Below are 25065 nucleotides of genomic sequence, written 5' to 3'. Positions count from 1 at the left end.
CCCTTTCTAGGTCTTTAAAGAGAGAGAGCTCGGACGTGACTTTTGAGAGTCGCAGCACGGTGGATTTTTTGTTAAATTTGAATTTGGTCAGAAGTGTGTTGTGGTACGCTCTCTACAATCGGATAGAGTAAACATGAAGTCATCGTCATCGATCGGTGTCAGCTGGGACCCAAACTTCGTCGCCGTTCTGTTGACAGTGGTTGTTGACTCGGAGCGTATTCTTGTCATGCGCCGCTGCCACCAGACCTGGTAACAGGCAAACAGCAGCAGTAGCAACAGCAGAAGAGTAGAACGTGCAACTTGTAATGTAAAACCGTAAAATAATCTAGTCCGAATAAAATGGTGAGACACAGAGGGGCTCGCTGGTCGACTCCGGTCGCTCCATCTGCATTCTGTAGTTAACCGCAGTGCACGTTCGAGCCGCGTCGGAACAACTGACGGTCGTGTTGAAGAACAAATATCGGCCGAAAGAGAGCGATGCAATGAATGAACAGCGCTGAACGGCACGAGCAGCGGTTTTCCAGTTATTGTTATTCATCGTTGAGTGTCGTCGGGTGGTTAGTTTGAGTGTCGGTGCGATGGTGTGCCGTTAGCCGAAGAGATTTTTCAGCGATGTCGGCTGCTCCGGGAGGCAGGACCGGATTGGCAGCCTCCCCTACCAATGCTGTCTCCCTCAAATCTATCGAGGTGCCCCAGGCCCTGCAGAGCGGTGAAAAATTCATCAAATGGGATGAGGTGAGATGCGACCACCACCGGGGGTTAAACGCGAAACGTTCTCTCCGATTCAACTCCACCACACCCTCGGCCGAGTCAAGAAATTCGACAATCCGGGACGTTCGCCCGATTTCACCCAACACGCTCGGCGCTCTGTTTACAAAGACGTCCAACTTTTTTCGAGGGAATTCAGGTGGCCCGGATTTATTATCACATTTTCCCTTTAATAGCCTTTCCGTGTTTTATTGTCCGTACAGTTATTCTCAGAAATCACACTTGTTCAAACAACAAATAATACTTCTATTTTTAGGATTAATTTATCATTGTTTTCTTACGCATAAATAAAACAACTAAAAAAAATCACCCGAAACTAAAATCCCGCCAAAATAGTACGTACAACTCTGACGAAAATAATTGCAACAGTTTATTCAGCAACACCTCATTGTCCGCGCCAGAGAAAACCGTCGTAAATTATGTCAAGCTCGCAATTTGAAGAGTTTTGTCTTAACTCAATCGAGCGGTGCAATAAGTGTCACAGATGACAGTTTTGGAGCAAGCAGAGACGGAAGTGCAGCTCACTCGATTGCACTTTTTCCAGCCGTACCCGATCTATTTATTATCCCAGCGCGCTTAATTGATCTTTAAAAAGTATCTAAATCCAGTTTAATGTCTTCATTACTTCCACCAAGACAGTGGTAAGTAAATTCGTATAATTCTCGAATTTCATTTGTGATTTATGGTCAGTAAAACTCGAACCGTTTCGTAACGCAGGGACATCATAAATCAAAAACGATATTAGCACCTAGAGTTTACAACGTAAGCAATGGAGTTAATAAAACTCGGTCGTGGCTAGGGACGAGGCGGAAGGAGAGCAATTTGAGCTTGATGCAACGCTTCCGTAGACGCGGAAAACGATGACAATTCCTAGAATTTCGCAAGGGCGAAAACTAATCGATGGATTTGCATCGGAATCGCAAAAATCCACGTTCCGTCTTTGCTTGACACGCTGCGTTAAGCTACGACACAATTCCAAACGGTCTTGTACCGATGAAACTTTGACCTGTTCGCCGATTTTATCTGGAACGGGAAGGGTGCTTCAAACAATCTGTAACGACACGATTAACTGCCTAATTAGGACAACGCGATTTCCACGGCCAGCCAGACTCCCAAAGAGGTCAACGCTGCTGATAAGAGATAAAGCGAGATAGACTTCCAGAAAGTTGCACTATTATGGGTCGACAGGAAGCTGCGAATTCAAATATTATTTTTGAAAGCTTGGAGATTATTTCTGTTGCGGTTGTAATAATTGTCACACGGTCCCAGCGAAAAAAGATAATCCCCCAAGACGTCAACTGCTTATTTAATTGTTGTGGAATCACCAGAATTCTTTCAGCTTCATCGAGTCGTGTCGATAAAGTGGATTATGTTAATCCAACCGATTTGTTTAATTAAAGTCGTTGGTGATAATTATTTGAGTAATCAGGTGGTTTAAAAATATTTGCATAACATATTTTGGAGGAAGGAAGCGACATTGTTTCACACCATTATGTCATCAATGACTCCCTATTTATTTATAAAAACTATTTTTATTGTTAGATTATTGGCTACTTCTACTTCAATTGTGGCACGCACGATTTACAGTTTTTGATACGTATACACGGTGTCTCATTAAAGAGGTTACACAATTAGGAGAATCGCATTTTATTTGTTTCTCTTCTTCAGATTTTCCACGTAATTATCTGCGCGCTATTAAAAAGTAAATTTTAATTATAAATAAAAACAAAAAGAGCGGGAAATTCAAATTTGGTGTCATTTTGTGGACAGCAAAGAATTCTACAAGTGAAAAGATAAATTCTTTGTTCCTATTTAAGTACTTATTTAGTTGAGATACACCGTATATTTTGAGATTTTTTTCCTTATTACCTAAACCATTGGAATGGCGAATAATCTTATCTAGCCTCTGGGGGGCTGAGCATCGTCTCTTTTTCTCATCACTCATCAGTTAATGTTATCACGTGTGATGTACGATAATGGGTCCCCATTTATTGGTTCGTAATCAGTAACTTGGGTAAGATGACCCCTCGATAAGTTTTATTTATGAAATTAACAAAACAATGTTTATTTTGGAGACGATATAATAGTGCAGCTCTGGTAAAAGTTGGAACGTCAACAGGCTAAAAATTTTTCCGAGTATTTGGGTGTCGTAGACGGCAAATAATAGAAATTGTTCTATAAATAATCGACGATCGGATGCGGAATCACTGTTCGATCTCCTATTTTCGACCGAGACAGGTTTTGAGTAATTTGTTGATGCGCGTGTAAACCATCAATCTTCCCAATTTCCCACACTAATTCATAATTTGTTTACATCGAGTCGAACAAGAGCAAACCGCGGGAGATGATTGCGGCGTATGAAAGGTTTGTTAGTGCGGTCGTTAGAGCGATGCGATATTGTGCGGCCTGAATGCCGCATCGTCGGTCGCGATTCCCACTGCACACTTTTACCGCTGATTATTTACAAAATATGTGTTTATAAGAGATCTAATTTTAACATCTCGGAATAAAATAACTTCTTTTATAAGGTTGTTGTTGTTACTGTTTTTTCTTCACGTGAACTCGCATAAAATACACCTACCTCCTCGCTAAACAAATATCTGACTACTAAATTTATTCGTATACACCGTTTAGCTTAACTGCCTACTATCCGGCTAATAAATTCCACTACCTACCAAATTTCGGTAGGTGTAACGCAACACTTTGTTCTTTTTTTGCTCGAATCGGTCGTTGCGTCACGTTTCGTTCGATTTCGATCGATCAGGATTGAACCGTCGCCAACAAGGAGAATTTGGATTGATTTCAGGACTCCGGAGTGGGCACGCCGGTCACCCTCCGCGTGGACAAGAACGGGTTCTATCTGTATTGGATGGACCAGAACCACGAGATGGACCTCCTCGACATAGCCACCGTCAGGGACACGCGAACCGGTCGATATGCAAAAATACCGAAGGTAGATTTCTGTTTTGGAGTGTTGAGAGTCTAGAGTGTCGCTTTCAGGACCCCAAGTTGAGGCAGATCGTGACGATGGGCTCGCAAGACACCCTCGAAGAGAAAACAGTGACTGTATGTTGTGCCAATGACTTTGTGAATATGAATTTTATAAATTTTTGTTGTACGAGAAAAGAAATTGCAAGACTGTGGACAGACGCACTCATGAGTCTGGCGTACAATCTCAACCAAATCAATGGCACAACTAACATGTATCTCTTAAAGGCTTACACCAAATTGATCTTGATCACCGACAAGACGGGCAAGATTCCGATCAAAAAGTATGTTAGGGGCTAGTTTACGAAGCGGGTGTGATCGATTCACTTTTCAGCATTATACGAATGTTTGCTCAGAGCAGGGACGATAAAAGGCGGATCGAAACCGTGCTACAATCGACCGGTCTACCCCACGGAAAGAACGACACGATAAGTCCCGAAAAGTTCCAGTTCGAGGACTTTTTCAATTTTTACAAGAATCTCACGCAGCGCAGCGAGATCGAGAAAGTCTTCAATGACATGTAAAGAGACCGTTTCAGCGTGGCAGGGTGCTAGACCGACCGCCCGGCACTCACAAACCACACCGATAAATTCCGCCGATGGTCGCTCAATCCGCAAAAGACTGGACGGAAGTTATTTTTTTCATACCTTTCAATTAACCAACAAGACTGGAATCAGGTTTTTTTTCTATAGTTATCACTTATCAGTCGTTTTTTCTAAATTAAAATATTTAGAATTTATTACTATCGGTCCACTGGATAAAAAGTAAGGTTAGGTGAGTTACCGTCTAGTACTTTCTGCTTGATTTGGTTGGCAGCTTTGATCTAAATTTGACCGCCGCTGTGACAAGCAACCAATTTTTTTAAATCTTTTAAAGTTACTGCGTTAATTAAATGTGGTTGCATTGTACATAAAAAATACTTGTACTTAGGTATGTATTTCGTATTTATGCATTTATTACTCTTTTTTGATATTTGACACATTTTGACAGCGTTTTAAGCTCAGTTAGAATTTTGCCCGAACCCAACTTAACTCAGAATTTTGTAAAATTTACACCACCAAGTGGACGGATAGTAATGCCCTCAGGTAAGATATGTCGTGTTTATTACCCCGTAGAGATTGAGATTCAGAACCATCGACGTAATTTACAAAATATCCACTGCGGTCATTTTGTTGGGCTTGAACCAATCGCGGCCCAGTCCCTGGTCACGTGAGCTGTCAACCGGGCGCTCCGCCTAGCACGATTTCGACAGTACTGCAAAAACCTGTGCTTTTTTAGTGTTGGGTCGAAGAAGCACATGACAGCAGCCCAATTCGTCGACTTCTTGAATAAGACCCAGCGCGACCCCCGCCTTAACGAGATCCTCCACCCTTACGCGAACACGACCAGAGCCAAAGACATAATCGCGCAATATGAGCCCAACAAGTACAACTCGCAGAAGGGCCAGTTGTCCATCGACGGTTTCTTGCGGTACTTGATGTCGGAGGACAACAACATTATCGCCCCCAGCAGGTACGAGTTGTGCGACGAGATGGACCATCCTCTGGCGCACTACTTCATAAATTCGTCGCACAACACCTACCTAACGGGGCACCAGTTGACGGGCAGATCCAGCACGGAGATGTACAGACAGTGTTTACTGGCAGGATGTCGGTCTGTTGAAAGTGCTGTCAGGTGTTTATAATAAATTTAACGGCGGCCGGCTTGCAGGTGTGTCGAGCTGGATTTCTGGAACGGGAGAGAGGAGCCGATTATAGTGCACGGGTATACGTTCGTTCCAGAGATCTCCGCCAAAGAGGTGCTCGAGGCGATAGCTGAGAGTGCGTTCAAGACTTCGGACTTTCCGGTCGTCTTGTCGTTCGAGAATCACTGCAATCCGAGGCAGCAAGCCAAGATTGCGAATTATTGCAAGGAGATATTCGGGGATATGCTCTTGGAGGTGCCTCTAGACGCGTACAAATTGGAACCAGGTATTTGCCCCCTAGGTGGCGCCCGTAAATAATGTCATTGCTTGCAAAACATTTTGACAGTCGACGATCATTTGACCGGGACAAATCCTGAAGGGTTTATGGCAGGAAAGGCTTCAATAAATTTTATTAGCAGTAAAGAAATTCGCTATTTGCGTACGAGGAAATAAATATTTAGTTAATTCCGAGACATTACTAGATAACTTGCAGTAGATATTTTTCGTCACAATATTTGCGTTAAAATTAATTTTATCGATCCTTTTTTAAACACAATCAGGATTAATCCCCCCAAAACCGAACCCAGTTTGATTCAATGGAGCTTTTTTTGGAAGCCTTCGTACAGATGGTATTTGTGTTTAATTAAATTTGTCACCAACTGACATGAAGATAATTTTGGTAGCGGTATTTATAGTTTACAGCTGGTTGGTAATAGAGCCATTACTATTCGCCTCGCTCTATTCATACATTTTTGCATATGTAATTACAAATAAACCACTTATGATGGTTCAAATATCTAAAAATGTTCCTGTTTGTGTCGTTGCGTTCGTTCAGCGTGATTAATGAGTTTGACATCCGAGTGGATGATATTTGTCACCGTCGGTTGATTTTTTTAAGGCAATCCTTTGCCGCCACCTTCGGTTCTGAAAAGGAAGATCATCATCAAGAACAAAAAAAAGCACCACCATCACCACCACCACCACCATCACCACCATCATAAAAAAGGAGCGGTGGCGTCACCGGAAGCGCCGTTGTCTGAGCCGACAGGAAACGGCGACGTTCCCCATCACGCTCCACCGCTGCAAACAAGACAAGTAATCTGAATAAAACATTAACGGTTGGTGTTCATATTGATTTCTTTATTTATTAAAGGGTTCTAAAGACTCAACCGGTACAGAGGATGAGGAGTCGTCGAGCGACGAGGACGGAGAAACACTGGAAGCAGATAATCCAGCGGAAGCGCCGAACGAAGGGAGCGACCACAGAGCCGCCGCCGCTAGCGAGACGGAGGCGGGGGCCGAGATATCGGCCCTCGTCAACTACGTTCAGCCGGTGCACTTTTCCAGCTTTGAAAACGCGAAAAGTCGGTCTTTTGTATGTTGTTCGAGCGGTGTTGTTACAATCGTCGCTTTTCAGAGAAAAACCGGAGCTACGAGATGTCCTCTTTCGACGAGAAGCAAGCCACCAATCTGCTGAAGGAGTATCCGGTGCAGTTCGTCAACTACAACAAGCACCAACTGAGTAGGGTTTATCCGGCGGGGACGCGGTTCGACTCGTCGAACTTCATGCCCCAGGTGTTCTGGAACGCGGGATGTCAACTGGTGGCCCTCAACTTCCAAACTTTAGATTTGGCCATGCAACTGAACCTCGGAATATTCGAGTACAACTTCCGGTCCGGTTATTTGCTCAAGCCCGAATTCATGCGAAGGACCGATAGACGATTCTATCCGTTCGCCGAATCAACTGTCGACGGTATCATCGCTGGTACAGTCAAAGTAACTGTGATATCTGGACAATTCTTGACTGACAAGAGAGTAGGGACTTACGTCGAGGTGGACATGTATGGCCTACCAGCGGACACCGTGAGGAAGAGGTTCCGCACGAAGACGGTGCCCAACAACGGCATCAATCCCCTGTACGACGAGGAGCCCTTCGTCTTCAAGAAGGTACAATCAGAGTTAAACTGTCTCGGTTTTTTGCATTTGTGTTGGTGCAGGTGGTGCTGCCCGACTTGGCCTCCATTCGGATAGCAGCGTACGAGGAGTCGGGCAGGTTCATCGGGCACCGGGTCCTCCCCGTGGTGGGTCTGTGCCCCGGCTATCGCCACGTCAACCTGCGCACCGAGATCGGCCAGCCGCTGCCTCTGGCGACGATCTTCGTCCAGATCGTCGTGAAGGACTACGTGCCGGACGGCCTGTCCGACTTCGCTGAGGCGCTGGCCAACCCGATCAAGTACCAGAGCGACTTGGAGAAGCGAGCCCAGCAGCTCGCCGTCCTCACCGACGACATGGAACCGGCCGAGGGCGACGACCAGAAGAAGAACAGCCTGACCAAGGCGACGAAGGAGCACGCCACCAACGGCAGCCCAATCCAAAGGCCTCTGATAGCGACGGGGGCGACGTCGGTCGACATGACTTCCGACAGCGAAGGACCGGTGATAGCGACGAGCGTGGCGGCGACGAATCCCGCCCACGAGGCCAACTCGCTGGCCAAGACCGTCGAGGTGAAAGAGGAGAAGTTCGAGGAGCTCGTAGCCGAACCCGTAGATAAGATTCTAGACAATAAATTAGTTAAAGAGAAGCGCTTAGAGCTCGAAAAGAAACTGGACACGCTGAGGAAGAAGCACGAGAAGAAGAAGATGACGCTGCAGTCGCAGAAGTCGGGGGATTTCTCCGAGAAGAGGTCCAGGTTGATACACATGAAGCTCGTCAAGAGGTTGTCGAGCAAAAACATGTAAGTTTTTTTGTTTGGAACAAGTGTGGACTGACAAAAACAAACTCACTCAAACACGTAATAATTACTATGTCACAAGTTGTAACGTTTTAAAGGGCGGACAACCAGACCAGTTGTTCTGAACAACCAACTGGTATGTGGGGCCTTTGCACCGTTTGGTGAGTCTCTATGTTTTGTAATAATATGTGAACAGACACCGCTAATGCACGAACATCTTGCACACGAGACAAGAAAGGGCAAAGGCGTAGGCACTTGTAAAAGGACCATTTTTTCTTGTCTTTACCGGAACAGTTCGATCATGACCAACGAATGCTTACTGTGCATGTGTCAATGTTGGAAAAATAAGTGTAGGTTTAGAAGTTTTCTTTGTTCGTTTTGGTGCGACCTCTCGTGGTAGGTTTAGAATTAGACAAAAACATTTCAAAAATCAAGGCAAATTTTACAACTTGACATTACATGGTAATTATTACCGGTTAACAGTGAAATCTAGAATATGTTCGTTCTAGTAGTGTATGTTGCTTTTGTATGTGGAAGTTAGTTAGAGTGGGCAAGAAAAAACCCGCAGTTCTTGAATGGTCTTCCTGTAGAGAGGAAGCACTCGGCTTTAGCCTAAACTTGCCTGATTCGAACACTGCGGCGTGAGCTGGGCTCACCATCACAGTAGCAGCGCATGCTTCCCTAACCCAATAACGCCCCCATAATCGGATTCGCTTGGGTTCCAGCGTGAGCGGCGTGTTTTCGACGGAATCCCCCAGCGCCGAGCCCCTCACTAGCGTGGCCGACGGTCCCGAGACCAGCGGCAGCGAGACCGACAAGCCGTCACTACCCCGAAGTCACTCCGAACGACTGCTTTCGGTGAACCGGGAGTTCGTCTCGCAGGAGAAGGAACTGCGCGAAAAGTACCACGAAGTGATCTACAACACGGCCGAAAAGGTGATGAAGATGTCGCAGAACAACCAACTGAAGACGCTGAAGGACCAGTTCGAGCGGGAGACGACGGACTTGATGCGCAAGCTCCAAGCCGACCACAGGGAGGAGGTGAAGGCTCTGGCGAAAAAGCACCGGAACCGGGAGCAATTCACGAGGGTGAAGCGCGAAGCGGTGACCGCCGTGGTGGGACGGGGCGTTTCGGAGAGGGAAAAACTGGGGCAGATATTCGAGAGTCGGAGGGAGGAGCTCCAGAGGCAGCACGAAGCTGTCAAAGATGCCTTAGCCGAGTGCAGAAACAAGGTAAGATTTGCAGGTAGAGGGCGTCACGACAGCGGCAAATTTGAATGCGCCAATCAGAGGCGACCACCGAGCGACGTGATTGGCGGATTTGAATTTGTCGGCGGGAAATTCGAGTGGATTGACGGTGTTGTGCATTGCAGGCGAAAATCGCTCTGTTGAAAGAGTTCGAGACGCGGCTGGCGAGGGTGGATGCTGAGGGTGGTGGAGTTCTGTGACTGTTATCATAAATAAAAAAAAACAATCTTTTTTCCGAGTCTTACTGTGAGTTACCTGAAGAGAACCTTCAACAAAAAAATCTCTAGTTGTAAAGTAAGCAAAGTGCAATATTTATGAATATTGTCGTAATTTATTTAACGAATGATTCTTTGATACTCTCGACAATCAAAATGTTAAGGTGGCCCAGATGTTTTTAAGTGCTACAGTCCTTTAGTCTTGTTACTATAATAATTATAGTCTGTATTGATGTTTATCGTTTATTGTGATAGTAGATACTAGAGAAAAATTAATATTAGAGCGTTTAAAGTGATAACTGAATTATTGTTAATTTGCAACGTAACGCCAGTTCAGTCGTCTTATTTGACAATGCGATTTTTTTATTGTAAGTATCCCGCGCGTTTGTTATTCCCCCATTCGCATAACGTGCAAATATCCCTGTTGTCGATACGCATGCACTCGTTGAGAGGAGGGTGGTATACAAATCTTACTCCATTTATTCGCGCACAGTGTTTCCAAGACACGGAAAAAATTCTGCACAATTTGTTTGACTTTTTTATTGTTGTTACAGATGACAAGCAATTTTTTCATATTATGTTTATGTAATTCTTTTTTGTTATTATTTATTGACATTACCGTCGATACCAACCGATCCGTGTTTCTGGAAAAATTCAATCTAAACATTTATTTAATTTTTTTTATGATTATAAATCGTTAACGTATTTTATGTTGATTGTGTAAGAAAGAGGGAAATGGCTGTGAAAATTATCGGTGGCATGACAGATCTTACATGTATTTCTGACAATAAATAGTCTGGGGCAGTTGCAATTAATTTTTTAACACAATTTAATCCTAAGAGGGAAATATGTAATGATTTTATTTATTTCACGAGTTGTTTTGTGCTTTTGTTGTCTTGTCTTTGAACGAGCGCTTTCCCGTTTTGTGCTTCTAGTGGATCCGATCAAAAATCGTATTCATGATTGTGTACCACTATCCCCCAATGTCTTCTAATATTATAAAATAATTTTTCTTTGGTGACTATTGCAACCATAAAATATTATTTTGTAATCGATTTTTTACTTGTTTTTATTGTTATCGTATTTATTCTGCAGTGCTATTACATACTCGTGATTACCACAAGTTTGGTATTATGATTTGGAATCTTCCAGCGGGTTTAATAGATCTAGTCATTTTATTAATAATAAATTGATAGCAAAGGAAACAGATTGACACTTTTATTTACAATGCTGACACTTGCGGCACCAGTACACGGCGCCGCTGTAAAATCTAGTTGGGGCGGTTTTGCACTCGCAACTGACAAAATCAAACGCAAAAAGTCGGACAGTTTTGGAGATTACAAGTTGCATCCAATAAGATGTCTGTCTCAACTAACTTTGTGATACTTGTGCGGTGGATTTATTCGACAAGATTATTTTGGTAGGCTACCCTAACATATTTTTTTCTGTGTACAGCACTCGGTACAGCATTATCGATCAAATCACCGACATTAAACTCCCCAACATTTTTTTCTCTGACGTTTATGAAGCATAACAAAGTGAACCGTCTTTTGTTCACGGGCAATCACCGAGATAATCGATAATATGGGAACAAAAGTAAATTATTTTGGATACGCGCAGCTCGCCAAACCAGCCGAGAAATTTTTCGTTCTGTTTGAAAACTGTATTTTCCGCATAAGGTGGAATGTCTGGCGGCTTTTTTATGCTTTTCAAATAAAGAGGAAAACGGCCTGAACGCGTCGAGTCAACAATAACATTAGATAAAAATAACTCTCCGTGGCTAATTTCGTTGAATTGTAAACACATCCAGACAGATGCTTAATCCGAATCGCTATTGAATCTTCGATGTTGCTGACTAGTGTTTGTTGCTACTAATTGTTAATATAACTGGTTGTTGAATATGTAGTATAGACAAGTTGTTAGGTGAAACTGCCGCTCGCCCTTATTCCGGGACTCTACGTACTAAGAATTATCTTAAACGAGAGAATAAGGGTGACAAGTCTACAAAACACTGTGGGGCAGTTCAGTTACGCGATAGATGTAGTAAAAATTATTTCCCTTATTAGGTACTGTACTCCACATAAACATACTCAAAACGGCCTATTTAGTCTATTTAAGATTTGTTCATTAACTCGTTTTATTTCTAACAAAACTGTACGATTCTCGTTTACGTTAAACAATCGTTCGGTTCGAACTCTATAGTCTTGTTTTGTTTGTTATAGGTGTAGGTACTTACTTTTACACAACTGCTCAAGTATTTGGCGAATTTCGGTTTTGTTGATTTTGTTTGTGTTAGTTTTAAGCAGACGACGTTTGCCTATTATGTACTACTTGGTTCGAGACAGGTTACATTCCAGTTGATTTTCATTAGTGAGTAATTATTGTTAAATACATTTACGAATTTCAGCATTTTGTATTTTTCCAAGTCGTGCCTTTTAACCATGAATAATTTTACTTGTACACTATTCTTACTCATCTATGTATTACATGTGTTTACTATGAAGTTTATGTCAGAATAGATTTATGTGCTCCACGAGGGAGTTTTTTTTCACCCCGATTCCCGGCACATACAAATCGTCCTATTAAAAATAGTCAAATTTATTAATAAAATTCAAATAACAAAATATTAACAAGATCAACAAAGGCAAATGTTTTAACAATAAATAATTCGTCGACCAATTGGAAAACAAATGTAAAAATATTCATCTTTTGTACATATGACGCAAACACAGCCTAAAGACGTGAAGTACCTACGTTGTTTTGTTTACTCGACGGTGATCATCAAATCCTCCGCTTCTAGTTTCATCCCCATGCCGACGTCCAAAGTTTTCACTATTCCTGCGACGGGACTTTGGACCACGGTCTCCATCTTCATGGCCGACAGGATCACCAGGGGAGTTCCCTTTTCGACTTTCTCGCCCACTTTGACTCTAATATCGATCACGGTTCCGGGCATCGGAGCCCCCACTTGCTTCTTATCGGCCTTGTCAGCCTTGGGATGAACGTGAATCTCCTTCCCTGCGTCTTTGTCTCTGATCAAGACAGACCTGAGAGTACCGTTCAGTTCGAAGAACACCTCTCGCTCCGCGTTTTCGGTGAGATCTTCGGCCATGGCCAGAGTTTTGATTCCCAAAGTCTTACCCTTCTCGATCGTGACCTCGAACTCTTCGCCCACTTTCGGCCCCACCAGGAATATTCTCGTGTCCAACTTGTCCACGGGGCCGTAGTTCTCCTTGAAGGCCAAGAACTCCTTGGTGACTTGAGGGTACAACGCGGCCGACATCACGTCTCTGTCGGTGGCGTGAGGGAAAGTTTCCAACAATTCAGTCTTGAGTTTGTCGAATTCTAGAGGCGGCAGAGACGCCCCCGGACGTCCCTCGATCCTGGGCATGTCTCGCAGGACTTTGGAACGCAGAGGCTCGGGGAATCCTCCGTACGGTTGTCCGATGTGGCCCTGCAAGTACTCCACGACGGATTTGGGGAAAGAGAGCTCTTCGGCTTTGTCCAGGACGTCGCTGGTGGAGAGCTTGTTCTGCACCATGAACTGGGCCAAGTCTCCTACGACTTTCGACGAAGGCGTCACCTTTATTATGTCCCCTAGAAGGATGTTAGCTTCGGCGTAGGCCTTCTTGACGTCTTCGAAGAAGTCTCCAAGACCCAGAGAGTAGGCTTGGAACTGGAGGTTTGTGTACTGTCCTCCAGGAATTTCGTTGTTGTAGACGTCGGCATTTCCAGATTTCATCGTCGTGGTGCATTCGAAGGGTCCGTACAGAGTTCTGGTTTGTTCCCAGTAGGCCGAGTATTCGGAGATTTTTCCCAGGTCTAGCTTGGTGTCGAGCGGGGAGCCTTGAAGACTGGCAACTACAGCCCCCATGCTGGGTTGGCTCGTCAGTCCTGACATGGAGTCGACGGCGACGTCCACGACGTCAGCTCCGGCTTCGGCGCAGGCCAACATCGAAGCCACTCCAGCTCCGCTGGTGTCATGGGTGTGGATATGGATGGGGAGATCTGGGTACTTGTCGCGTAGAGCGCTCACCAACATCCTAAATCGCGAAACTAGTACTTTTTCCGAGCGACTGGAGCGGTACTCACCGTCCGGCTTCCGGTTTAAGCAGACCCGCCATGTCCTTGATGGCCAAGACGTGCGTCCCAGCCTTGACCAGTTCTTCGGCGATTTTCAGGTAGTACTTGAGGTCGTACTTCTTTTTGTTGGGGTTGCTGACGTCGCCCGAATACGAGATTGCGGCTTCGACGATGCCGCCAGCCTTTCCTGCGGCTTCCATTCCCACGATCAGGTTGGGAAGGTAGTTCAAGGAATCGAACACGCGGAAGACATCCATTCCGGTTTGGACCTGGAAGACTCGCTCAGAATTTGTGTTTTAAAGGTCGCACAGCTTACGGCTAACTCGCAGAACTTGAAGACGACATTGTCAGGATAATTGGTGTAACCGACAGCGTTAGCTCCTCTAAGCAACATCTGGAAAGGAATATTGGGAATCAATTTTCGCATTTCCTCTAATCTTTCCCATGGGCACTCGTGCAAAAACCTCAAGGCGACGTCGAAAGTCGCCCCACCCCAGTTCTCCAAGGAGTACAACTGATTAAAATTGTGCGTAACGAACGGCGAAATATTCAACAAGTCGTGAGACCTGACCCTGGTCGCTAGAAGGGATTGATGGGCGTCGCGGTACGTCGTATCCATCAACAGGAGACCTTTGTGGTTCCTCACGGCCTTAGCGAAAGCCTCCGGACCTTGCTGTTTATAAATCTCACGGAACCCTTTCGGCGGCTGCACTTCTGTCGCAAAACAGTCTCATTACTACCAAGTCGCAAACAGTCACAGTTAATTCATCAAACCAACGACTGACTAGTGAATGTTGTTACATAATGAAAGCAACGAATTTAAAATCGGTCTGTTCAAAATTAATCAAATAATGAGAAAATAATACTTTACTTGGATTTTGCTGGGGTGTGGTGGCCAGGTACTCTGTCAAACAAAAACAAAAAAGCATGCCAATTAATAAAAGAAACCACAACCGACCAAAAGAAATATTAAAAACAATAAAGGAGGGTGTCGTGCAGAGTGAGTGCGATATAATATTGTGTTAAGCGGAATGGGTGTTATATCATGCTCACTCTGTGTAATAAAAAATGAACAAAATTGTTTTGAGTACGGCGTTAGAAGTGTTTTGTCTAACGCGTGTACATCGTAGACATTTTCTGCAAACAAGTAATGTTAAGTCACGAAGGAACAAAAACGATAATTACTATTTTTCAGGCAATCCGGTGGATTGTTTTTAAACTGCTACAGTTGAAAAATGTAGTTTCGATAGTCACGAGATTATTGTGGACCTGGTGATCGTCCAGTTTTACCTTGGGACACGTCCGGCAGATGGGGTTTTATGTCCGCCGGCTTGACGTGCGTAGCCAGCGGAGTTTGGGGTCCGTTGACCAGGACCTGGCCCAGATAATTGAGCAATTTCTGGGCCCTGTTTTGCGTCTTAGGGAAATTGAACAGTTGCGGATTCTCGTCGATGAAGTAGGTGTCCACGGCACCATTCAGAAACTTCTGATTCTCGAGGACGTTCAGCAGAAACGGAATGTTGGTCTTGACCCCCCTCACCCTGAATTCCCTCAAGGCGCGGTTCATTTTGGCGCAAGAGGCCTGCAGGTCCTTGGAGTGGGCGATCACCTTCACCAGGAGCGAGTCGTAGTAGGGCGAGATGATGGCCCCCGCGAACGCCGACGCCCCGTCCAGTCTGATCCCCATGCCCTCTCCCGAGCGGAACACCTCGATCCTGCCGGTGTCCGGTTGGAAGTTCTTGGCGGGGTCCTCCGTGGTGACCCTGCATTGAATCGCGAACCCCTGGATTTGCGTTAGTTCGGTTCAAATCTCTCGCGGTTTACTCACGTTCGGCCGAATGTGCTCCTGCGAGATCCCCATCTCCGGGAGAGTCATCCCCTCGGCGACGCGAAGCTGCGTCTGCACCAGGTCGATTCCGGTGATTTCTTCGGTGACGGTGTGCTCGACCTGGAGCCGCGCGTTCACTTCGATGAAGTAGAAGTTGCCCTTTTCGTCGCAAAGGAACTCGACGGTGCCGGCGTTTTCGTAACCTACGTGCTTAGCTAACTTCACAGCCAAATCAGTCATGCGGTTCCTCACTGCGGGGTCGAGGTGAGGTGCGGGCGCCATCTCTACCACCTTCTGGTGGCGCCGCTGCACCGAACAGTCGCGCTCGTACAGGTGGACCACGTTGCCGGCCTTATCCCCCATCAGCTGGACCTCGATGTGCCGCGGCCGCTCGATGAATTTTTCGATGAACATGGCGCCGTTGCCGAACGCGCTCAACGCCTCCGACGACGCCCTCTGGAAATTCTCCTCCACCTCCTCCATCTTGCGGACGACGCGCATCCCTCGCCCGCCCCCGCCGTACGCCGCCTTGAAGATCACGGGCAAGCCGTGTTTCACGCAAAACTCTTTCGCCTCCTCTTTCGTCGTCACGGGACCATCCGTGCCGGGCACGATCGGGACACCTGATTAATATGATTTGATATGGATGCATGGCTGGTTGCATAACTCGAGACCCACCTGCCGCAATCGCGGCCTCCCTGGCGGCAACCTTGTCCCCCATTTGATGGACGACTTTCGGGGAGGGTCCGATGAACCTGATTCCGGCGTCGATGACCGCCTGAGCGAAGTCCGCCCTCTCCGACAGGAAGCCGTAACCTGGATGGACGGCGTCGATGCCGTTGTCTTTGCATATCTTGATGATTTCGGGGATGTTGAGGTAGGCTTGCACCGGGGCCAAGCCCTCTCCGACCAGGTAACTCTCATCGGCTTTCAGTCTGTGGATGTGGGACCTGTCTTCTTTGGAGTAGATCGCCACCGATTTTATTCCCAGTTCTGTGCACGCTCTGAAGACTCGCACAGCGATCTCGCCTCTGTTGGCCACCAGGACGCTCCTGATGGGTTTGTACTCGACTTTCGTTGAAAAGGTGCATGTTTTGGACAGGAGGGAGATGTGTTGGGTCGAACGGAGAAGGGTTTTTGACGTTATGAGGCGTACCAACATGGCTGTGGCCCAGCTCCAGATCACTTATTCTGAAATTGAAATACTCGTAAAATTGTTTTTGTAATTTGCCTCCATTTTGATTCTCTAATAGACATATTAACGAACGCGACGTCATCATCTGGGATGTCCTTATAGCCATTATTTCACGGAACATTTTACGAAAATTTTTAGGTTAGCAAAGCTTGATCCGTCATCTGTGTTCGTCATGCGTGTCAGTTTAAATTACAAAATGTGCAAAGAATTACGGCCGGTTTCATAATGTATTTTAAAAGCGGTTTTAAATTTAAAACCACCTTTAACCAAAAATTGTGTTTCATATTCATTAAAGGCGTCTTTAAATCCTTAAAACCCCCTTTAACTTTAAAAGCTCGTTGTCGGCCTTTTATCTCGTTAAAGGTGGATTTAAATAGGGAACATAACCTCAATTACATGACAAGTGACATTTCGCTAGGCTAGTGCATTGCCACAAATTGCTGCTTTTTTTTGTGAATTAGTAGGTACTTACCGAATAATTAAATCAACATTTCGGAAACTTATAGGTATTCAGAAAATAAAGATATTCCATGAATTCATTAGTTTTTATTGCTCAATTGTTTTCTTGCTAATTCAATCTAAGTCTAATAGGTAACAGTTTTTTCCTTTCATGTTCTTCTCTTTCCTCTCTTCTCTTTAAGTGTAGGATCTTATTTTATACAAGTTTTGTTTTAGATTTATAAAATTCCTCCTTCACTTGAAAGGTTGGATTTGGCATTTTTGGTCGCAATCTTTTATTAATCGGATGTTTTAATTTGGCGCTGCTCCACTAGCAAAATGTAAAATGCAGAATATAAACAAAAATTAAAATACCTACTCGAAATACAATTCAAAGTCCCAGGGAAAAGTTGCGAGTTACCAAAACTTTCAAACGTTGACTGTAAAATTCCCTAGAATTCCCTAGGAAAATGACTACGTACACACGGTGAATGATTCGTTTTCGCACTAATACAAATTTTAACTAATGTTTCGATAGTCCGTGTTTATGAAATGCAGTCTCCTTTATTTTAGATTTAAAGTCGCATTTACCTTAAAGGCGCATTTTATTAAAGGAGACTTTAGGGTCGGATTATGAAACCGGCCGTTACCTATTTATCAGGATTTATCAAGCAACAAATTCGCGACCATATTTTTGGCAATTTCACGTATTTCAGCGGGCGTACATGAAAGATTATCTTTCATATTCGTGTTTTTTGACAGAATTTGGATAAAACAAAAGGCGACTTTGAAGACTTGATCAAATTTTCACTTTTATTATTAAGACATTACAGACATTACCAGCCGCCACGAAAATCCCTAAATCGAGGAAAGTAAACAAACATTTTTGTTTAAAAACGGCTTAAAAAGGGCAAATTACAAAAAATAGTATAAAAAACTCGTTTCATAAGACCTTGAAGCACTAATTCTTTAAAATAACTCGTGGCTACGCCACTCGTTTTTTAATCTTGAATTCGTACTCTAAGACTGATCTTATGAAACTTGTCTTTTAATATACTATTATTTTTCGTACGACGCTCGCTAAGACTAATATCAGATCGATACGGATTAGACCCAGACGCTCTGATAGTGGCTCAATAAATCACAACATAATTACTGATAGACTGCCGACACACAACGCGTCACCAGTCGAACTACATTTTTTTATTAAGTTGAAACCAAGATAATTCAATAATTTCTATTATTATTATTATTAACTACAATACACACGTTGTCACAACTACGGAGTGAATTAGTAAAATTACGTATTGACGTCGACACAATTGATAACCTTCCATATTTTTATTGGAGGCGTCTTCGTTTATCGAAAGAATTCACACCAATTTACGAGTATCTAATCTCGTAAAAATTCCGTACCAATGGGTGGACGACCAAAACAATTACTTTTTATGTCGTTAAGTGTTATCAGAAGTGGGAGAAGTCTATTTATTTTACACACTTATGTAAACGCGACTTAACAGTTTACTCGTGAGATAAAAAGATAAATCGGGAGAGTAGGTAAACAAATTTGGCAAAACAGAGAAACTGTCACAATAAAAGAAAAAAATCAATGTTGAACAAAATGGGAAACAAACAAGATATTTCGTGTGTTGGAAGTCAATAAATAACAATTACACCGATATCGAGTGCCGTTGTTAACTAATTATTGATAGTGTGTGCATAAATAAACATTAATAACTTATCGACGTTGACTCCAGTGGGTTACCAGTTAGTCAGCTAACAAATCTGTTTTAGTCGGAAAAATGTACGAAAATATTTTTTGTTCTGTTATCACAATTGTAATAAATTTCCATAATTATGTGAACAAGTTAATTGGAAAGTTTTCACGAAATCACGAACTTCAGTCACAATGTCGTCATCCGGTCATCACTCACCCGGCTAATTACACATTACATAAAGTTCGCACGGGCTGTGATTAAAAATAAGACCTTTCTAAGCGAAGGAGATGCAATGATAATTAGGACACATTTGTGGTGACATTTTTGTAACCTCCGTAGAAATGGAATAAGGTCAACCGCCTTATCAATATTTTCTTGGGAGTTGTGGTTTCATTAAAACTAATGAGTAACACCTGAGCGTGTACTGACCGCTTTAGATTTATGCTTCGATAAATATTTAGACGTTTTAAGTACTAGGTACACATAATTTAATTATTACAGCCATCATAACAACCGCATTACCTATTGTAAGTAGCTATGAATAGTCGCCACTCTAAATTTACATCGAATCGACGACAATACGTAAAAATGTTGAACTTTAATTTAAAACACACCGATATTTCCTAACAACGATGTTCCTTTGGACTTTGTACAAATCGGAATCAAAACACGTGTTGCGTAAGTACCGCGAGAAAAACAATAACTGCACTGAGTATTCTTCAATTTTGAATGTTTCATGCGCCACTCGTTATTTTTAGACCGCACCGAGTCTTGGGGCTGGTTGACAACACAAAACTAGACAGTCGTCTAAAAAAATTATTAAACTCGACGTGTTCTGGGTTTATTAGAGCTTATCCAATTAGATTCGATCGAAAGAAAAATTCTGCCGGAATTTTAATTCGTCGATTGTACATACAATTACCGTGAAAGCCGCGTCAGTCGATTTTGTTATTCAGGACAGTCGCTAATCCTCGGTTTCAATAACACAAATATCGACCGACCATGAAACAAAAACCCGAATTTGTGTCAATCTTTTGGGATTAACAAAAAATATGTAATTGCGTTTGCGTAATTTGCAGGAAAATGCGGAGCGGCCACCGGCGTTGGGGCGAGCACGGTCGCGTTCGGGTCAAGGAAAAATATTGCTGACTTACTTGACGATGCGAAAGGGCACGAGTGTCGCTTTTGGACGCTACGGTTTGATCGGGCCGCGATGGTGCACTGGTGCCTGGTGCTGCAGCGGTGGAAGACCGGGTGTACCGGGCCAATATTTTTAAATGAAATAGAAAGCAAACTCGCTACGAAATGAACACGAGGCGCATGCGAACTTTACTCCGGGCACATGATAAGAACGGAAATTAGCGGTTCAGACGGTTTGTTCCGATGAAAGATCACCGATTTTTCCTACGATACGATCAAAATAGATACGGCGATGGGTTGACAGGAAAGTTCAAGTGGGACGAGTTAATTATGGAGAGAGTCGAGTGGACGCGAGACGGGACGCGACTGCGACATCAAACTCCAACACTCATTCTTCGTTTTCTCTCTAAAAAATTAAACAAAAAGAGAACGGGCATATAATTTTTGATTCACGGTTGTCGGACTTCACACCATCTTGTATATGAATTTTGGGTAGTTTACGTTGGTTTTGGAAATTTTGCTCCGGGTTCCGGGTATTTGTTATCGCTTTAGACATTCCACGTGTCAGTTCTACAGATTTGTGTATTTTGTGTTGCTGAACAAATAAAATGGTTAGACCGTAGGGTTAGACGTATTTGATCAGTTTTCCTTACATTGCTTCATCACGCATTAAATAAATAAAAATTATTCAATTTCCTGTAAACAGGATTGTGAACAAATAAATATACCTATGTATCGTTTTATCTTCACGATAGGTACACCATACATTAGAAATCATCACATAAATTAATATTTGTGCGTTTTATTGTGAATTACAAGCAGATGGTCAGGAACCAGAACGGGAATTTATTGGTCCAAGAATAACTAAAATATGGAGTTATAAATTTTGACACTGTTTAATATCTATTATCTTTTGTTTATCAAACAAGTTCATTTTTTTGTTGAAATTTCCAGTTTAAACATTGTAAAGTCAGATTTTAATGCAAAAAATGTTGAAGTCTGGACTTTACTAACGTACTTACGACAAAATTTTGAGTTCTTGCTGGGCCAAATTTCACAGTCAGGTTCTGACAATTTTGTCTTTTTCAGCAGAATACTTCAAACAATCCATTAAATAATACTTAGTTATTATTACCGTTATCAGCAATCAAGTAACAATAGGTAATTCTATTGATTTTTATAACAAATATTGACTGTCAACTGTAATAGGGTCAAAATGGCGAGTGACATTTAATTTTGCCAACTGGATCAAGTATTTTTTTATGTAAAATAAAATGAAATTTAAATCGTAATTACAAATTTCAGTAGCAAATTTTTAATCAGTCAATAACTCAATTACTTTGTACTTATTTTTATCAAGATACGTGTCGAGATAAAATGAAATATATTTTTCTTGCTTTTAAAAAATATTTTATGGTTTTACAATAATTGCGGTGTTTCTCTGTTTTCCCATTTTCCTCATTACTCACGTATTTTCAACAAATTACCCAAACCAATTTGAGGAATACAGGATGTGAGACAGGAAACTCCTTTTTTTATACAATTTCCCTTTAAATTATCGCCCACTTTGTAGTTTTTTTTTGTTGTATTGGTGGCCCTACTGAACTCTGACATTTGCGTATCGCAAGTGAGCACTCGTTTGTTTTCAAAATCGAATGTCATGTGCAAACTTAAAACTTATTGAACAACACGTCGTCCGCGCCGATAATAACGATAATTACGATCAGCGCAGACGACGGAACAACATTCCAAGATAAAAACAAATCGACGTCAATGAGTAAGTTTGTGCAATTTTCATTGTTGAAATAGTGGCCAGATAACGCGCACATGCTGTCGTGATTGCTAACACAACACAAGATGTGGCTGGTGTACCTAGTTCTTGTGCTTAAAATCGGTGTCGTTTACAACCAAATATTTTGGTATCAACCCGAACAAATCCATCTGGCGTACGGTGACACCGTCGACGAGGTTGTCGTCACTTGGTCTACGTTCAACGACACTACCGAATCGATCGTCGAGTATGGGATTGGAGGGTTTGTCCTGACAGCAAAGGGGTCGTCGAGACTCTTCGTAGATGGGGGCGAGGCGATGCATTCGCAGTACATACACACGGTGCGGTTGGGGAACTTGACGTACAACTCGCGCTACGGTATGTGTTTAAACTTGAGTAATTTTTATCTCACGAGGGGGGTGTTTAGTGTATCACTGTGGCAGCAGTCAGGGGTGGTCCGACGCGTTCTGGTTTAAAACGCCCCCAGAGACGAACTGGCAGCCCCATTTGGTTATTTTTGGCGACATGGGGAACGAAAATGCGCAGTCTCTAGCGAGGATACAGGAAGAGGCCCAGAGGGGCGTCTATGACGCAGTATTACACGTGGGAGATTTCGCCTATGATATGGATTCTGTATGATAAGATGACCTTTTTATCTTACAAGGACGTTATTGTTTTGTTTGCAGGAAAATGCAGGCGTTGGTGACGCGTTTATGCGTCAGATACAGTCAGTCGCTGCATATTTGCCATACATGACATGTCCTGGAAATCACGAGGAGAAATAGTAAGTTTGTTAAAAAGCCGCACCTTGTAGGTATTTTTGACGATAAATACGACAAAAACTGAAAATTCTTCGCTAATAAAATACAAATCGAATCGAGTCACAAACGTCAGTGGCGCCATCTGTGACGTTGCGGTAGACGGCGCAAAATTCGAAAGATGGCCGCAACCACCTGTCATTTTGACAAGTTTTCCTTGTTCGCAGCAACTTCAGCAATTACCGAGAGCGCTTCAGCATGCCGGGGGGCACCGACTCTCCAATGTTCAGTATTAACGTGGGCCCCATGCACATAATCTCAATTTCCACGGAACTCTACTATTTTCTCAATTACGGCCTCAAGCAGCTCGTTTTTCAGTACGAGTGGCTCGAAGACGACTTGGCCAAGGCCAACTTGCCCGAAAACCGCGAAAAGCAGCCGTGGATCGTCGTGATGGGGCACCGCCCCATGTACTGCAGCAACTCCAACACCGACGATTGCACCCATCACGAGACACTCACCAGAGTAGGCCTCCCGTTCCTCCACTTTTTCGGGTTGGAGAAGTTGCTGTACGATTACGCCGTCGATCTGGAGATCTGGGCCCACGAGCACTCGTACGAGAGATTGTGGCCGATTTACGACTACCAGGTGTACAACGGATCGCGGGAACAACCGTACGTCAATCCCGGGGCGCCGGTGCACATCGTGACGGGCTCGGCTGGGTGCAAGGAAGGGAGAGAAGATTTTAATGCGACGCGGCCGCCGTGGTCCGCGTTTATCAGCAGGGATTACGGATATACGAGATTGAAGGCGTACAATGAGTCACATTTGTATCTGGAGCAGGTGTCGGACGATAAACAAGGAGCTGTTATTGATTGGTTTTGGATAATCAAGGACAAACACGAGCCGTATCAGTTTTCGAAAATGGATTGGGCGAAGGTTGACAGTTTGCGATTAAAAAATTTGAACGTATAAAATGTGATCATTGAGATATTTCGATTGTTATCATTGTACATTATTTACATATCGGTTAAATTAGACGCAATAATTATTATTTAACGCAAGAAACCAAATATAGAGATAATTAGTTGTTGCAATTGTATTTGATTACGAGACAATATTTTTTGTGATACAGTAACTTGTCAAATCAAGAGAAAAAGTACAACATTTCTTCTACATCACCGTTGTGTTAAGTTAAAATTCACAAACGCCATATTTCCACAAATAAATGAAAAATGCCAGTTTAGTAAATTTGATTGTAGGTATCATTGCTCTGTCTAATAAAAGCAGTGAAATAAATAAAACTGTACATTCAAACCCACTTTAGGTTTCTCATTTCGATAAAAAAAAAATCGACAATGCCTTCTCTATATTGCTGTTGAATAAGAAGATGTCACATTGACTCTTTTTTCTACAGACACGTCCGAGTGTCGAAATTGCTGTTCATAGAAGTGCTTACATGAAGGACAAATGATTATACAACGTGTCTCAGAAATAAGTATATTAATTTTAACTGATAATAGAACTCATTAATAGAAACAATATACAGTGTGAACATAAAGTTTGGAAAAAAATTCATAATAACGTAATGTGATGTTTTTAAGAAAATCACTCGGACAGGTCGATTTTATTTTGAAAAATGCCATCCTGTGACGTGCAACTTGTTTAAATGACGTCACTGCTTTTTGCGCAATGACGTCAACACCAATTTTTTTAAATGACAACCCCCACTTTTTTCTTCTCTTTTTGATAGACCCTTCTACTACCTAAACGACGAATGAAAAAAATTGGTACCTTACATAACAATTTTTTTGAGAAAATGGCAATTTTTATTTCAAAAATGTAATTTAATTTTTAATGTATTTTTTTTGTATGGGTTTATTTAAAACAGAAGGTTTATTTTTATCGACCAAACAATTTAGAAGATTTACTGGAGCGAATTCGCTCGAAAATGGAACGAAAAGCCCTGACATTATTGAGCGCAGTGTACAAAGGGTCGGTAAGTGCCAAATGGTTGGCACGGAATAATTTCAACATTTGCATTAAACTTTATTGTTAACCTTAGATGGTTGTTTGTATTTGTTTGAGGTCAATTAAAATGTTTACATTAAAAATTATTTTTTTTTTAATAAAATTTGCCATTTTCTCAAAAAAAAAAAATTGTTATGTAAGGTACCAATTTTTTTTATTCATCGTTTAGGTAGTAGGAAGGTCTATCAGAAAAAGATGAAAAAACTGGGGGTTGCCATTTAAAAAAAAATTGGTGATGACGTCATTGCGTGAAAACGAGTGACATCATTTAAACAAGTCAGGATGGCATTTTTCAAAATAAAATCGACCTGTCCAAACTTTATGTTCACACTGTATTTAAATATGTTTTCAGCTTCGCCGATGCTGATAAGCGAAGAAGTAAAAACAGATGCAAGAAAACTTTCACATGTTTTTTTGCTAACTTATGCACAGCGGCTAACTGTTGCGTGCGTTGCTGTGAACTAGGTAT

At 42.8% G+C, this 25065-nt stretch overlaps 3 protein-coding genes across 7 annotated transcripts; 2 read left to right on the top strand and 1 right to left on the bottom strand.

Annotated features, from left to right (window-relative positions):
- The first annotated feature begins 133 nt into the window (after positions 1-133).
- Plc21C (Phospholipase C at 21C) lies at positions 134-12167 on the top strand. Of its 2 annotated transcripts, XM_069051246.1 has the most exons (13): positions 134-735; positions 3575-3721; positions 3769-4040; positions 4091-4276; positions 5035-5409; positions 5467-5726; positions 6339-6535; positions 6594-6804; positions 6858-7387; positions 7438-8174; positions 8270-8332; positions 8897-9404; positions 9545-12167. In XM_069051246.1, exons 1-13 carry the CDS (start codon positions 613-615, stop codon positions 9617-9619), a joined length of 3684 nt encoding a protein of 1227 aa, XP_068907347.1. In that variant the 5' UTR covers positions 134-612; the 3' UTR covers positions 9620-12167. The 2 variants fall into 2 exon arrangements, with proteins under 2 accessions (XP_068907347.1, XP_068907348.1); XM_069051247.1 differs by lacking the exon at positions 8270-8332.
- Positions 12168-12216: 49 nt separating this feature from the next.
- Positions 12217-20400, bottom strand: PCB (Pyruvate carboxylase). 4 transcript variants are annotated; one of them, XM_069051255.1, is made up of 8 exons: positions 20051-20398; positions 16224-16736; positions 15546-16168; positions 15008-15500; positions 14589-14621; positions 14034-14431; positions 13727-13986; positions 12217-13677 (listed from the first exon to the last, which is right to left on the bottom strand). In XM_069051255.1, the coding sequence occupies exons 2-8, from the start codon at positions 16705-16707 to the stop codon at positions 12399-12401; spliced, it is 3570 nt and encodes a 1189-aa protein (XP_068907356.1). In that variant the 5' UTR covers positions 16708-16736; positions 20051-20398; the 3' UTR covers positions 12217-12398. The 4 variants fall into 4 exon arrangements, with proteins under 4 accessions (XP_068907356.1, XP_068907358.1, XP_068907357.1 ...); XM_069051257.1 differs by lacking the exon at positions 20051-20398 and adding an exon at positions 19511-19703; XM_069051256.1 differs by lacking the exon at positions 20051-20398 and adding an exon at positions 19419-19442.
- A 1373-nt stretch (positions 20401-21773) lies between these two features.
- Positions 21774-23886, top strand: LOC138133382 (acid phosphatase type 7). The gene is made up of 4 exons (XM_069051286.1): positions 21774-22185; positions 22235-22440; positions 22494-22591; positions 22793-23886. The coding sequence occupies exons 1-4, from the start codon at positions 21894-21896 to the stop codon at positions 23538-23540; spliced, it is 1344 nt and encodes a 447-aa protein (XP_068907387.1). The 5' UTR covers positions 21774-21893; the 3' UTR covers positions 23541-23886.
- Positions 23887-25065: the final 1179 nt, after the last annotated feature.

Source organism: Tenebrio molitor, chromosome 6 (genome assembly GCF_963966145.1).
Source record: "Tenebrio molitor chromosome 6, icTenMoli1.1, whole genome shotgun sequence".
Lineage (NCBI taxonomy): Eukaryota > Metazoa > Arthropoda > Insecta > Coleoptera > Tenebrionidae > Tenebrio > Tenebrio molitor.
The sequence above is the reverse complement of the archived record's forward strand: the minus strand, read 5'-3'. Positions and strand labels throughout refer to the sequence as shown.

Coding starts and splice junctions, on each gene's coding strand:
- LOC138133382 (XM_069051286.1), top strand. CDS start 21,894: ATGTGGCTGGTGTACCTAGTTCTTGTGCTTAAAATCGGTGTCGTTTAC. Junction 22,441..22,493: donor TCGCCTATGATATGGATTCT/GTATGATAAGAT, acceptor TTTTGTTTGCAG/GAAAATGCAGGCGTTGGTGA. Junction 22,592..22,792: donor GGAAATCACGAGGAGAAATA/GTAAGTTTGTTA, acceptor CCTTGTTCGCAG/CAACTTCAGCAATTACCGAG.
- Plc21C (XM_069051246.1), top strand. CDS start 613: ATGTCGGCTGCTCCGGGAGGCAGGACCGGATTGGCAGCCTCCCCTACC. Junction 6,805..6,857: donor CAGCTTTGAAAACGCGAAAA/GTCGGTCTTTTG, acceptor GTCGCTTTTCAG/AGAAAAACCGGAGCTACGAG. Junction 9,405..9,544: donor TAGCCGAGTGCAGAAACAAG/GTAAGATTTGCA, acceptor TGTGCATTGCAG/GCGAAAATCGCTCTGTTGAA.
- PCB (XM_069051255.1), bottom strand. CDS start 16,707: ATGTTGGTACGCCTCATAACGTCAAAAACCCTTCTCCGTTCGACCCAA. Junction 14,622..15,007: donor TCTGCCGGACGTGTCCCAAG/GTAAAACTGGAC, acceptor TTTGTTTGACAG/AGTACCTGGCCACCACACCC. Junction 14,432..14,588: donor CACACCCCAGCAAAATCCAA/GTAAAGTATTAT, acceptor GTTTTGCGACAG/AAGTGCAGCCGCCGAAAGGG.